The sequence below is a fragment of the Cebus imitator genome, unplaced genomic scaffold (assembly GCF_001604975.1).
Source record: "Cebus imitator isolate Cc_AM_T3 unplaced genomic scaffold, Cebus_imitator-1.0 Scaffold276, whole genome shotgun sequence".
Taxonomy (NCBI): domain Eukaryota; kingdom Metazoa; phylum Chordata; class Mammalia; order Primates; family Cebidae; genus Cebus; species Cebus imitator.
In genome coordinates, this window is record NW_016107591.1 from 2,573,629 (window position 1) to 2,589,964 (window position 16,336).

The 16,336-nt window shown below is 33.9% G+C and overlaps 1 protein-coding gene across 1 annotated transcript in view; it reads right to left on the reverse strand.

Moving 5' to 3' along the window:
* Nucleotides 1-601: 601 nt before the first annotated feature.
* The window catches only part of CDH9 (cadherin 9), a 159,607-nt gene continuing 143,872 nt past the window's right edge, over nt 602-16,336 (reverse strand). Inside the window, exons 8-12 of the mRNA XM_017501017.2 lie at nt 10,381-10,517; nt 9,790-9,911; nt 5,923-6,040; nt 5,568-5,819; nt 602-1,364 (exon numbers count right to left, since the gene is read on the reverse strand). Coding sequence (XP_017356506.1) covers nt 877-1,364; nt 5,568-5,819; nt 5,923-6,040; nt 9,790-9,911; nt 10,381-10,517 — 1,117 coding nt within the window. The 3' untranslated portion in view covers nt 602-876. The remainder of the gene's footprint in view (nt 1,365-5,567; nt 5,820-5,922; nt 6,041-9,789; nt 9,912-10,380; nt 10,518-16,336) is intronic.

Consider the following 16,336-nt stretch of genomic DNA (forward strand, 5'->3'; position numbering starts at 1 on the left):
TAATTCACTGGTTGATCCCATAGTAAAGACTTGCAAAAAAACAAAGTTTATTATCCACAACTATATATATATACATGTAATATTTTATATTCCAAATGTGTCTCATACTCTATTGATAATTAGACATCAGTGGTCCTATAAACATTAGTCCATATTTAAGTGACTGAAATGGAAAAATTTGTACCAAGTTATTTTATGCTTTCACTACATTGTAGGTCCAAATTCATGCAGTAGTTTCTGAACTGCTTATTCCCTGAGTGAATCATGTTTTACATTTGAAAGTGTAAAACATTTTGTTATAAATGAGATCAGATCTGTCTCTAGGAATTAAATAAAATGAAATGTATTTTATAAATACTAGTTTATTTCATAAAAATACAAAAATATAAATATACATTTATAAAAATATGAATGAATTAACACAGACATTCTTCAACTAAATAAATATGGCAGTAATAGTCATTCCTATTTCATTAGGGTTATATCTTTTCCATATTAATTTACAAAGCAGTTGCACAATGTTTAGTTTAATAGTAAAGGTGACTGAAAGTCAGTTAAGAAAACATTTATAAATTATTATACCTAAGAAAAGGCACAAAAAGCCTTTTAAGTATTTTTATTGATTATTGATGTGATATACTTTCCTTCCGAGATTGTTAGGCAAAGAGGGTGAACTGATTATTACTTTTTAAAAAATCTATGTCATTCATATTCATTCACGAATACTTACTGATTAAGCAAGTCCCCACTAAGACAACACCTATGTATTGTTTGTAATTTCAATTTTTTGAAAAATTTCCTTCCAGGGTGATAATTCAGGCCACTCAATCTAATAACATAGTACTCCCACTAAAATGACCAAATCAAACAATCCTCTTAGTCTCGATCACTATCATCACCCCCGTACATATCAGCAAGTTTTTTAAAACGAGGCCCCCAGTCACTGAGGTAATCATAATCTTGGTTACAATCAACTGTAAGAGATTCTAAAGAACTGAGTGAATCTGCTATGGAATCATTCCCTTCATAGGCATATGTTGCCAGTGAATCGTATGGAGGTGCACTTGGGTCTGCATCATTTTCTTTTAATCTTCGATGGATAAAATCTTGTACATCAATATTTTCCCACAGAGGCACAGTCCTCCTGATCTGAAAAATCGTTTCAGGCATTACATCCCGTCTAAGTTTACTGTCTTCTCTCGCCTCTGGATTCCTTAATGTGCCAATGTCAAAAGCTTGGGTATCTTCCTCCCCACCGCCTTCATCATTGTAGGTCACAACGTTGTCCCGGACGTCGTCTTTTGAAATTATCAGAGGTTCCTTTTTTCTTTGCCTCTTCAATGCAGCAAACAGCACGACTAAAACTATTAATAAGAAATGAGAAAACCGTGAGATTTCATGAGTCAGGATAAAATAGAGCACACTTCTGTGTGTGAAATTTGCTTGGTGCAGGAGATACTAAGATTGATTGAATAAAAAGAATTAACTACCCTGTACAAATACAGAGTTCCTCAAGGCAATAACTGGATGTACCGTATTGATAAAGGAGCAGGTATTACCATGCCATTAATCTACGGTCAAGACATACTCTCCTATGAACTTCTGGCATTGAAAAAGCTTTACTCAAGTACAATTATTATATGTGTCCAACTGTAACTGCCTGACACCTCAGCAGTCTTTACAAATGGGCACTTGTTTCAAATACAAAAATGCTAAAATTCTAATCATAATGATATTGATCATTCCTTTCAGTTTGGCACAAATATAATTTCTTAATGATTCAAGGGAATGTATGCAAAACATTACACAAATATAGATACATATATACTTGTATATGCATTATATTCATATGTTATGTGTGTGTATACAAACACACATGAATATGTACAAATCACTGATTTTATCACTACCCATATCGCCTATGTTTGACTAAATTCCTTTAGTGGTCTAATTTTGCAGGAGGCTTGGAAAGATGAAATATAACTCTAAAAGTTACAACATAAAATTCAAACTCAAACTCATCTTTAACTTATCTTTAAAAACATCTCAGATTGCATCGTTAATGAGGACTTCCTTTGACACACACGGTCTGATTTCGGCGGAATGAAATGTTAATTGTATTGCCTCTGCTTGCTTTATTATTTTTATTGTTTACATGTCTATGTTACAAAGTCAACTGTGAACTTCCCCTCATATAATGTATTTTCTTATTTCTCATAATACTGGAATTCAAATTATTATGTATATTGGAAGATGAACCTTTTCCTAATAAGTGCGTGTTGCAATTAATAAGATTCATTTAAAAAGAAGCCAACATAATTTTCAAAATATAAATTTTCCATTAAAAGTTTGACAAGCCCATACATTTACATATAGGAAATGTGAGAATAAACTCAAGAAAATATCTCCAAAACACACTTCAACATTACCAGGGAAAAATACAAACTAGGTTTCCTTTACTTTAGGGCACTTAACTATTTGTCAGTGTTATGTATGCTTCACAAAAAATAAGAAAAGGTTGACTGAAGAAGCTATTTTTCCTTTTCTCAATTTTTACATTCAGATTAAATAATGCATACTCATTGTCTTTGAGACGACACTTCAACATGGCCCCTGAGGCCCCTTTAACTACACTAGCGCCCTGTTCAGCGATATTTTATATTGGCCAGTACACTTTTCTTAGCTCTTCCTAACTTATAGAAAGATTTTACAAAATATAATTAAAAGTATCTGTAGTTAACCTCCACAGAATGGGCTTTGGGAGCTGAACTATATTCAGGATCATCTTAGAGACACTTACAACAAACAAACAAACAAGCAAAAAAAAACTCTGCAGTAAAAATGAGACCTCTGTACTCTCCTTTTGAAAGATAAACATAAGATTAATTAAGTCCAACATGGATCTGACATCCACCAAATTTGAGTCATGCACTAGAAAAAGAGATTTCTTTCTAAATTTAATATTAAATGATTTAATAAGTTCTCTACTTTTTATTAATAAAATAACAATCTTGTAATTCAAATTATATTAAGGGTTTTTTTGCTAATAAACACTTACTAATTCCCACAATTAGTAATCTGTTCTGAGCTTTTTGTTTTCTACCGGATTAAAATTATCAGATCATCTCTTAGATTGAGTTTATTAATCTGGGGCATGCGAACTGAATTCAGAAAAAATAGGATAGGAAATGAAAAAAAGTGCATCATTATTTTCGTCCATCTGCAACTGAAATTTGGCATTTCTTTCCAATAGGAATGTTGGCATATATTATGGTGATACTGGCAGTGTGTGTGACAGATACTTTATATTGCATTACAGTTTGACAGATAAATCAAACCATAGTTAGACTTGCTCCAGAGCATGGCATGCATGATTTGATAAGCAAGCACATTTTTCTTTGTGTATTTTGTTTCATTTATATAAGCGTAATTCCCTGTTTGTCTTACATTTTTTACTCATAAATTTAAATCATTATTCTGGCTAGGTCCTTCATCGGAGTGCCAAAAGTGTCCCTAGAACCAAAAAGTTTAAAAACTAGGCTTTAATCTTCCACCTTGCCTGGTGAAATAGATATAAATTAAGAGTTGCATTTCTTCAAAATGTATGAAAGTACATCTAAAATAGTATCGTCAATGTTTTGTCACCATCTTATAAAAAGCGAACTCTCTTAACTATAGAAATGCAATAACTATGTCCAGCCATTACCATAAAGATTCAAAAGAACAATAATATGCTTTTGTAACTTTGAAAATATAAATTTCTGAATTGGCAATTTTAACAACAATAATAGAAAATCACTTGACATTTAGGCAATGATCTGGGAGAGTGAAAAATAAGAAATTAAGGGTTTCTATATTGCTCAAGGAACAAAGGTGGCTGAATTTGCAGAATATAAGAAGAGACCTTCTAGGATTTCTGCATAGAGAAAAATAGTATATCTAAACTTGTTTGGAAGAATGCTTTCAATTCCCTATGTATGCATGACTGTCTTTGTGTGTGTGTATACATTACATTAATATAGAAATTTTTTAAATGATCTAAAAATAAACATATTTTCACATTCTAAATTAGGAAAGTGGAACTGCCTTAGCAAATAAAACGACGTCAAAGCAGTAGCACTTAGCTAAAAGGCTAAGCCAAATTTTGATCTCCATAGGGATACAAAAATATTTTACCCAGGATTTGAACTCTAGCAGTAGGTGGGGATTGAAACTGCTGATGGTGATGGTAGCAGTGTGTTTGTTCTAAACCACACTGAGAAAATGTTTTCGGTAATAGTTGGATCATCTTAACTGAGACAAATGTTTTTCCCTCACTTTCATCAATCCCCTACTGAAGTCCTGCAAGGATATCTGGCCAAAGGGATTTCATCCAGATAGTTTGAAAGCATTTGCAGAAAAAAGGAGCCAGCACATATGAGCACTAGAACATAAATTTGGCTAGCTCTCCTGCCCTAAGCATAAGCATTTGGGCTGAATATTTGATGGAAACAATTATTTTTTGGAATATTTTCCAGTGGAACAACTGTCTAATTGAATTAAATCGTTGTCCTGTTAGTGCATGCTCAAATAAAACATTTGCTGTTGGAACATGATTTCATTTAGAAAGAATTGCAGGGCTAGATGTGACCACAGTGACATAATGATATTTTAAAAACAAATTTTAACTTTTCGATTTATTATGTGGCACCAATATATAACAAGTTATATAGAGGAAAATGTCTTATTGTGACAATTTTAATGCATTTGCATATTAGATATCTGGTATAGATAACTCAGAATTCGTTAGTAACCATTATTTGTAAGGGTAAAGTAGTCTTTGGTTTGAGAATAATAGAAAGGAAAACTCTATAGTAGAGTAATATGTTTGAATGCTAGCTAAAATCTTTTCTAAATGAGTGACTTGGAGAAAATTATGTAGCCTTTCTCTAGAAAAAAAGTATTTAACGACGCAGAGCAATGACTCACACCTGTAATCCAAGCACTTTGGGAGGAAGAGGTGGGCAAATCACGAGGGCAGGACTAACATGGTGAAAACTCATCTCTACTAAAAAATGCAAAAAACTAGCTGGGCATAGAGGCGGGCACCTGTAATCCCAGCTACTTTGGAGGCTCAGGCAAGAGAATCGCTTGAACCCAGGAGGTGGAGGTTGCCATGAGATGAGATTGTGCTACTGCACTCCAGCCTGGGCGACAGAGCAAGACTCTGTCTCAAAAAAAGAAAAAAAAGTATTTATACGCTTGACACAAAGATAAAATCAATGAAATCAAATCTGCTTAGAACAGTGACCATAGTTAGTCAAAGATATAAGAGCTAATAGTATAAAATATATTTTTAAAAATATTCATTTGTGCAGCATTTGTTAGATCTTTGGTTTTGGTCTCTGGAAAGCTGGGCCTATCCCCACACACAAAACCGCTTATTTTTCCTAATTGAAAGAACAATTTTAATGAAAAGTGAAAATGTTCTATCTTTACAGAGAAAAGTGTTACTCCGTGCACCATCCTTGAACGGTGAGGGAGAGATTTTTGTGAGTTAAAGGAGCATTCAGAGGGGCCGAGCTTACTAAGCAGTATGAGGACACAGAGCAGAATCGCGACGAGAGCTCCCGTGCTCAGGCCGGCTGAAAGAATCAAGGCTTCTGCAGTGCAGGATTGCATGTTTCCTTGACTATCGCAGGCACACACACGAATTGTGAGTGTGCCAGTGCTGCTTTGAATCGGATAATCGTTGTCAAAGATTAAAATGGGCAATAGGTAGGTGCTCATTTTGTTGCGACTGTAGCCATCTTTTCGAGTCATGATCCCTGCCGTATTATCTGGGGGAGAAAAAAAATGTAAAGAACCAAAAACTTTTGTTAACTGTTTTTAACTCTGTATCTTAAAGTCTCATAATTTTTAGTTTTAGAATTTTCTTAATACCTTTATTATCTACGATAGTGAAATTCGGATTGAGAGTAAATTCTGGCACTGGTTCAAAAAAGAATTTGTGACCTCGGGGAGGGTCATCTTTATCCATGACACTGATAGTCTGAATCAACTGAAACGAAAATAAATAAATTAATTAATTAAGCCTAAGATAATTTTATGTTATTTCAAGATATCTTAAATCCATGTATTTGTGCTTTAAATACATCACAAAAACAAAGCAGCAAAACAAAATAAATGCCATTTTCAGAAAATTATGCCAATGTTTTATTTTTTATGGTTTTGTCTTTGGTAACTTAGTTAAGAGTGAAAGACATCCATTAAGCAATGGTTTGCAAAGTATCTGAATACATTATTGTCTTATATCTGGCCACTTTAAAGTTACATATGTAATATGACAGTGATATGTAACCAAAATTCAACTCCTCCAATACCTATCCTCTTTTGATATTGTTAAAAGGAACAGTCCATTTTATTATTAATTGATGAGAAATCTGTTACGTTCACTAGAAAATAATTCTTCAAAGGATGAGTACATAGAAGATGCATTTTTAAAAACACCAAATGCTTAGCACAATTGCCCCTATATATTAACAATATTATTAATATATTTTTAAATAATACATGAATTTGTCAGGTACTATCAGAAATAAAATGATTTTGAAGCTATGGGCACCCAATTACACTATTTTATTCAAATTGCTTGCTTTTCTCTTAATGGTATTTGCAAAGACAGGTATACAAAGAAATGCTTTTAAGGTTTTGTAAAATCAATGTTGAGGTTTCAAAATTAGAGCACCGCTTGGCTGAGAGAAGTGTGCCCTAATGGAATAAAGAACAGCTAACTATGGGTTGGGCAGAAAAATCTCACTGAGCATTTTATAGTAGAAAAAGCACTGAGCTACACATTGGGGTATGTGCGATCTGTGTGATTTCAAATCACAGTCACTTAATTACCCTAACTTTTAACTTTCTTTTCTACAAAAACAAACAGGTATCATAGTCTAACATTATATGGTGAACAGTTATTGAAATTCACAGCAGTTTAAGCTTTCCATTGTTTCATTGTATATCTTTTAGCACCATACTAACCTACATACTCACTAGTCAGTGCTTTTTTTCACTTTAATTTTATATTAACTATAATTTCATCATTTTTGACAGTGATATGTAACTGTATTTTTAATAAAGTGCTTTTGAAAGTGCACAATTATTAATTTAATAAACTTTCCTCCTTAGAAAATTGGAGCATGAAAAAAAATTATAATATCTAATATTTTTGCTCAATCGCCTGTTCCTAAGTAGCAATAACAAATCTAACTTTTAGTAATAATTTAAATCATAAACAGATTGCTCTTTTAATTATGTGACATTTGAGTTCTTGAAATTATTAGATGGGCCTTGTGTAAGTATATTTTATGAAGATATACATATACTTAAACTCTCTCCTATGTTTAACCTTGTTAAATTCCATGAGGGTAATAATATATATTAAATAATTATGTTAGTTATGTCAGTTTAACTTAATTTTTATAAAGTATTAGCATATAATATATCAAAAGCTCACCTGAATCAATAAAAGGCAAGCATACTAATAGATAAGCGAGGAAAGAACATTTATAGGTGACTGTCGATTGACTTGTGTTCCCCAGAAAGACCTGTTCAGGTCCTAAATCCCAGTACCTACGGATGTGGCTTTAAGAAATTGGCTCTTTGCAAATAAAATCCAGTTAAAATAAGATCATTCTAAATTAGGGAGAACTCTAATTTAATGACTGGAATCCTCATAAGAAGAAGCAAATTTGGACACAGAAACAGATACAGGAAGAATACCACGAAATGATGGAGACAGAGATTGGAGCAGTTGTGGTCCACAAGCCAAGGGATGTCAAGGATGCTGGCAAGCACATGAAGCTAGAGAGTGCCAAGGAAAGGTAGTCTCCTAGAGCCTCTAGAGAGAACATAGCCCTGTTGCACGTTGATTTTATACTTCCAACCTCCAAAACTATGAGAAATGAAATTCTGTGTTTTAAGTTATTCTGTTTGTGGTAATTTGTCATGGCAGCCCTTGGAAACTAATGCAGCTATAAATTATTTTTAAGGCCACATTTTCATGGAAAAAAAAAAAGTTTGGTCTTCATGAATTTGAAAGAATTCACACTAAAAGTGTTATAAGAAATTTACATATTGGCAGACATTTAAAATCTAGAATTGCTAAGTATATAGGCAATCATACATATTTGGTGGGAATATCACCTAGCTTATGACAGATTTGGAAAAGTATTTGGGGACATTTATTAATATTTACAGGCAGAATTTAATTACTCCTACTTTGAGAATTATATCGTCAAAGGAAAGTAATACCAGGTGGTAAACAACCATAATGCACTACAATGCTCATTATGGTACTACCTGCTAGGGTAACGTTTTGTTGATAAACCAAATTTTCATTAAGAAGGAAGTAACTGAATAAGTAATGCATAACTATGCTACGAAAATTAAGCATCAAATTAAAAATAATTATTTATCAAACTGAAATGCTCATTATAAATTGAAAACTGAAAAAGAAAAGCAATTTTTAATCCAAATAGTTATGTAATAATTCCATGTTATTACAAATAAAAATCTCATTTGTATTCTTGTATATGTAGGTGGAATGTGCTATGTATCTCTGTCTTAGTCAGCTGGGCTGCCATAACAGTCCCACACACTCAATGGCTTAAACAAGAGAAATGCATTTTCACATACTTCTGGCGGATGTAAGGGTTGAGCTCAAGATGCTAGCATTGTTGGTTTCTGGTGAGGGTTTGCAAATATTAATAGCTGGCTTCTCCCTGAATTCTCTCACATAGTTTTTCATTGGTCCATGAATTCAGGGACAGGAAGAAAGAGAGAGCATGAGCTCTCTATTATCTCTTCTTAGTATGCTTAATCCCATCAGATCAGGCTCAATCCCTTTATGACTTCACATCATCTTAATTACTTCTTGGAAACACATCTCCAAATACAAGACACTAGGGTTACATTTTCAAAATATGAATTTGGAGGAGGACCACAAATACTCAGTTCATAATACTCTCTACTGGGTAGAAGAAAGACTGTATTTCAGTTTATTTTCTAACTTAAAAATACATGATGGAATTACAGATGGTTATGAACATCTACCTATTTTTTTCTTTAAAGTAGTTAATTAACTGATTAAATTACCTTTGATAAAAATTATGCAGTTATTGTTATTAAAAATGCTATATTTTTGTCAAAAATAAGCATATTCTGCATTTAGAATTACTTACACATATACATTTGAAAGAATTACTTTGTAAGAAGACTTCCTAATTTTTTTTACAAACAAATCTACTTCATTTCAGTGTTATGAAACTTCAAAACTTACAAAACACCACTCATATCAATATCTCGTAAAACTATAAAAGTGGAAAAATCTAATCAAGACAACAATTATTATGATTATCTTTATAGTAACATAAAACAATTTCACTTTCATACTTCATGTTTTATTTTATAATGTATTTTCATTCTATTAGTGAATATAACTCAGCATTAGCATAATTATGAATGCAGGTGACAGCTTCTACATATGTCATATTCATGATAAACCTGGTATATAAATTAAAACATATGTTATAATATTCCCTATTATATTATTTATTCCATCATAAAAGCATTTTTAAAATCACCTTTTTAAAATCCCTGTGACTTCTTTGGTAAAGATAAATAAATGGTGGACAAGAAGTATGGACAATAGTTTGCACAAAAGAAATCCTGAAAATAAAGTGATGAATTGTCATTTGACCTTGTAAAGAGAAAATATATTCTTTTAACTTTTTTAATGATTTTATTTACCTGCCCAGGTTTTGCATTTTCACAAACAAATGTTTCATAATACATGGCAAATTCCGGAGCATGGTCATTTATATCTAGAATTCTGATGAAGACTGGAATGCGGCTACTTTGTTTTGGGTTATCTGCAACGAGAACATGTGTAAGATTTCAGTCTCATTTACAGAGAAGCAGTGAAACCACTCACCCATTTGTAGCTTAGCAACAGATCCTTTTTGTGGTGTGCACTTTCTCAATTGGGCTGCTGATGAATATCTCAGCTCTCTTACATGGTCCAAATGAAAAGCACAATAAAATTGAGGAAAATATAATTGAGAATGAAGTATTACTTGTAATAATTTTCTTAGATTATTTTTATGTGGCTAAATTATATTTCTCTCCCATATAAGGTGTAAAAGAATATCAAATTGAAATGAATGAATTATTTGATAACCCTTAAAAATAACTTAGAAATGTGTTGACATTCTAAACCATTTCTCTAAGATCTTGCTAAGGATACAATCATACCACTCAAGAAAATGAGTCCAGCTGGTGCTATTATTTTACCACTTTGATGAAAGACAGTGTGTTCAGGTGGAGATAGCTCCGACTTACTTATTTCTGTGGCTGTAACAGTGATGTTATGCCAAGGAGATGATTCCCGGTCAAGGGCTTTCAAAGTGAAAATAGAGCCATTTTCTGAGTGGATGCCGAAAATACGGTCCATATCAGTATGCCGATCAACAGAGTATCTGACAGAAGAGAGACTGATAAATCCAGGCATTCTTCTAAGGTTATTATTTCTACCGTTTCTTGAAATTATAGGTAATTTCCACAATGACCTGACAAAGACGTGAAATGTAAAATGCTAACAACTTTCTTGAATTTTTATTTTACACAATTGTTATTTGAGCAATTTCATGTATTTGACTCCTTCCACTTACAATTCCATGATTATGTGTACTTTAGGACCATTATTTATACACATGAATCTGGGCGGCAGTTGGTAAAGTGAGTTCTTAAGTATCACTTGGTTCACCTATCATAGGCTGACTGCAGTGCTTCAGACACATGAAACAGTAATGTTAAACTTGATTAAGTCTGTTGTAATGAATAATTCAAAAGTATGTTAAAAAAATTCATAAGTGTGTCCAGAGCCCTCTATAAGTGAATATAGAGAAGGCTGTTATAAAATACATAGCTCATGAATGGCTTTTTATTCAAGAAACATCCAGCTGAATACAGGTCTTCCTTCCATCTATCCCTCCAACTTATTTCAAATCAAAATGAAATGTCATATCACCAGAGAGTTCTGTAACTTTCTCATTAGGGCTGTATATGGAAGATGCCATTTAAAGCTTTGCATCACTCTGCAGTTAGCAAAATAATCTCTCCTCTCCCTAAGATGTCTATACATTAATCCCCAGAACCTGTGAAGATTTTGTCTTACACCTCAAAAGTAACTTTGCAGATGTGATTAAGGTTAAAAACACTCATACGGGGGATTATCCCTGATTATCAAGATGTGCCTGGTTTAATCCTATGAGCCCTTAAAAGTGGAAGGGGAAGGCCGGGCATCGTGGCTCGAGCCTGTAATCCCAGCACTTTGGGAGGCCAACGAGGGAGGATCACTTGAGGTCAGGAGTTCCAGACCAGCCTGGCCAACATGGAGAAACCCTATGTCTATTACAAAATTAGTGGGGTGTGGTGGCGGGCCCCTATAGTTTCAGCTACTCCAGAGGATGTGGCAGGAGAATCGCTTGAACCTGGGAAGCAGAGGTTGCAGTGAGTTGAGACAGCACCACTGCACTCTCGCCTGGGTGACAGAACAAGACTCTAACTCAAAAACAAACAAACAAAAAAATGGCATGGGAAGGCAGAAAATTGGTTTAGAGAGATAAAACAGAAGAGAAAAAAAAGAAGAGATTTGGAGAATGAGAAGTACTTGACCCATTGCTGCTGGCATTAAAGCTGAAGGAAAGGAGCCACAAACCAATAAACAATGAATGTAGGCAGCTTCTAGAAACTGAGGATGGTCCTTAAGCTGACAACCAGTAAGAAAACAGGGGCCTTGCACACACAACTGCAAGGAAGCTGACTGACACAGCCCAGATGATCAAGGAAACAATTCCCTGGCTGGAATCTGCAGAAAGAAAATGGCCTGTTCACACCAGCACCTTGACTTTAGCCCTGTGAGGCTCATACTGAACTTCTGACCTACAGAAGTTCACACCCATCTGTAACATAACACATTTATAGTATTTTGTGTGTGTGGCAGCAATAGAAATCTAATATATACTTAAAAGATAAATTTTAGAAAAGATTAATTTATATGACAGTCCTTCAGTTACATCAGACCATGTTATGGCATACTACCTAATTTTTTACATCTTTTTGAGATTTCTGTTGCAGAGCCTTTAATTGAGCCATATCAAAAAGTGAGTTCTTCTCAAACGTTAACATTTAGGTGAATCACGTACGAATGAGTTTGATTCAATAGATCAGGGGTGGGAGCTGGGACTGCGCATTTCTAACAAACTCTTAGATAAATCCTATGCTGTAGCTCTACAGACTAGGTATTAATATAGCAGTTTTAGACTATGAGATAAAATGATTAGAATAAGAACAGAAACAGGAAAAGCAATGAAGGACAATTAACAGGTTAATCAGCCCCTGGTGTAGTCCTCATTTTTCTTGATATCTTATTAAAGACATATTATCTTATTATGAACTTCTTTTTGATCAAGTGAATTGGAAAGTCATAGTTCCCATTATAAATCTTTAGTATATTCATGCTTTGGCACTGACTTTAGCAAACATAATTGATAGATATTTAGGTTTTGAAACATTATGAAGTATTGGCAATTTTTAAATTATTGGGTGAACATACATTAACCTCAACTGTATTTTGATGTTGTTGTTGTTGTTTAAATTGTTTATTGAAGGACATCCTTCTTTTTTTTTTTTTTTTTTTTTTTTTTTTTGTTTTTTTTTTTTTTTTTTTTTTTTTTTGATGGAGTTTTGCTCTTGTTGCGCAGGCTGGAGTACAATGCCTCGATCTCGGCTCACCACAACATCAGCCCTCCAGGTTCAAGCGATTCTCCTGCCTCAGCCTCCCAAGTAGCTTGGATTACAGACATGCACCACCTTGCTCAGCTAATTTTGCATTTTTAGTAGAGACAGGGTTTCTCCATGTTGGTCAGGCCGGTCTGGAACTCCCGGCCTCAAGTGATCTGCCTGCCTTGGCCTCCCAAAGTGCTGGGATTACAGGCCTGAGGCACCATGCCCAGCCAGGGCATAACTATTTAATCTATTGTTTGAGAATTATGCTGAACCTAAGGGATCTATTAAGTAAACTTGTGTCTGATCATAATTTTAACAATTTAATACAGTCCATGAAGATGCTTGCTTAATTTACTTTCTGCTATATTTTATAAAATAATATTGCAGAGTCACAGATACTGCTTCAAAGAGAGTATTTGGGCCGTGGAAAAAGTTATTGGGTGTCATCTAAATGGCGGAATGGCTAAAAAACTTCATATAGCTGGTCTTAGGTTCTACCTCACTCCCAGTACATGGCAATAGTTCAACCATCTCCCTTTTGTCATTCAGTAGGATTCTGCAATCCACAACAGAACTACATGGAAATGATAGTATTCCCTCAAGATGTTCAGTAATCGTTACTGTAATCTTTCCAAAAGGTGTTATAAAAAGAATTTAGGCACTTAAAATACAATCATTTATGCCAAACGCAGTGGCTCACACCTGTAATCCCAGCACTTCGGAAGGCCGAGGTGGTCAGATCACAAGGTCAAGAGATCGAAACCAACCTGGTCAACATGTGAAACCCCATCTCTACAAAAAATACAAAAATTAACTGAGTGTGGTGGCAGGCACCTGCAGTCTCAGTTACTCAGGAGGCTGAGGCAGGGGATTGCTTGAACCCAGAAGGTGGAGGTTGCAGTGAGCCGAGATCACACCACTTCACTTCAGCCAGGCAACAGAGGCTTCTGCTTCCAGAAATGTTTTGTTTTAATTTATTGTTTTCTGGAAGCAGAAGTCATGTTGGCTTTTAGCTAACAATTCTCTGTAAGACTATTATCAGAGATAGATCTGATTTGTAAAATAACAATGTAGCAAAACTGAGCATGCAAGTTATATTGAAATTTTCCTTTTTAATCTCTATTTCCAGCTGGGCTAACATGAAACAAAATATTATGCTTCCTATCTATAGGTTTCAACTCTCTTACACTTCCTGATATGGGTTTTATTGATGTTGGAACCAAATCAGTATTACAAGGTTTTTGAGATAAAAGCAAAGAAAGTCATTGGAACAGTAAAAATGTACTTATTCCTTAGCTACACAAATTCTGCTTATGAATAAAAATAAACCTAAAATGCACAAAAATAAAGGGAAAGTAAAAGAACAGAACTACATCTGTGCATTGAATGGAGCTCAATTCATAATATTCACCTGTAAATATTTCTCTCTATTGTTGGAAAGGTCAATAGTTAACCATTACCTGCTTATGTCAGAATAGTTCTTGGATTTTTTCCTACTGTTTCCATTGAATATCAGAGAGGAAATTAAATTTTCCTTTTGCACTCATTGCTAGTTGCCCTGGAGTTTGGCCTAGAGATTTCTATGATATTTCTATGATTGAGGAACAGCTAACAATTGCAACATGATAAAAGTCAAACTTTGACATTATTTGTATCTTTTTTCAAGATCAAAATAGATTTGGGTTTCTGGCCACCCTACTCTTAGGTACAACCTTGAAAGGCACTGTTTTTCACCTTAAGAATCCATGAAGAAAACTCTCTAATGATACAGAAATAGCTCACTTTTAACTTTGACATTGCCAACCTCCAGGTCTATATTCAGATTTTTGTTTCCAGTGCACACGATGTCTCACAATTTGTCAAAGCTCAGAGATAATTTTCTTTTATTTAGCAGCCAAATTTCTATTTTCAACACAGAATAGGACATTCTGATTTACTTATTAATAATAAATACATTGGATTACCACAAATGACCAGAAAGAGCCTGATAAACCCTGCACACAGAACAAAGCTATCTCTATGTTCCAGCAGATGGCCTATTATGACAACAATATTTTATTGGTCTCCTCTCATTGAATTTTGGACAATAAGTTAAAAAAAGGCCATTGTCATAAATTTTTGTATGAATACTTTCTACAGAGACAGGATCCAATCATATAGGCATCAAAGAACATGTGCAAGAGGGCACAAGAGCTCTCTTCCCACAGAAGCTGAACTCTGCGTTTCATTTTTCTTGTTTGCTCTTTGTATTTTTATGTTCTACCGTTAAAAGTCAAGCATGTGTCAGATATATATATATATATTTTACCTAGCACAAATAATTTAAACTAAATTACAGACACCAGAACAAATGCGTAATATGCGAGATATGTCAGGAATACATTCCTTTTTCTCTAAGAGATTCCATATATTTCTTCCACTGACTATGTCAATTTAGCTAGGATGTCATTTTACTTTCCAGCTACTGCGCTCCAGAAACATGTTTCTTATAGCTGCGACCTATCCAACCTTCATTACCTCTCAAAAATGAATAGAGTATTAGCTATACAATGACATTATTTTTAATTTCATTTGAAAAAAGTTCAAATCTTTTTACAGAGATTAGTGATATTGTTGTTAGATTATTATTATTTTACCTCTTGCAATAAAATCAAGTAAATATGAGAGAAGCAGCTCTATATAGGAATGCACTTACACATTTATTCCAGTTTATTCTGAAGCCATGGACATTTTATTGAGACATGGTTAAATCTCTCACCAGAAAGTTTGTTTTGTTACTTTTCAATTCCACAGCCGTAGAAAGGATTTCTTTTAAAAATCATTGAACTTTAAATACGTTAAGCATAAAATAGGTGTGAAATGAGGCAACATGTTCTTTCAGTTCTTGTAAAGCTATAATCAACCCTATAACTTTGTAGATCCATGATTACTAATGAGGTGAAGCAGAGCTGACAACAGCTGCTAATTGTAACCATAATCTCATGCTGCAAGTGGCAGATGTATTTCAGAAAATATATTTGATGAACAGATTTAATCGTGGATGAGAATTAGTTCCCAATCTTTCCCTGGAAAAATGTTTCTCCGTGATGCTTATCATCGCCTATTTCAGCACTGAGATCAGTCATCCTTCTAAATTTGATCACAGCAAACAAAACAGTCCCATGCTACAATGTCGCATTCTTGGTGAATTATTGCTCATTTTTCTTCACACTATAATTGGATATCTAAAGCTTTTTTGCATACATTTTATATGCTAACAAGAACGATCCTCTATGCTATGTTTTCAGGTATGACCTCATAAATTGGCAGAATTGGTAGTACCAACTGAAGAATGTAATTTGAGATTAATTTGGTCTCTGAACATGTTTCTTCTGCTTACAATAATTCTTGAGATGTTACAAGTGAAATTATAATGAATTATTTCCAGGACTTGAGTACCCTATACAAAACAAAGATTTCTGGAAGACTTTTAAACTGAACCTTTTTTTTTTTTTTTTTTTTTTTTTTT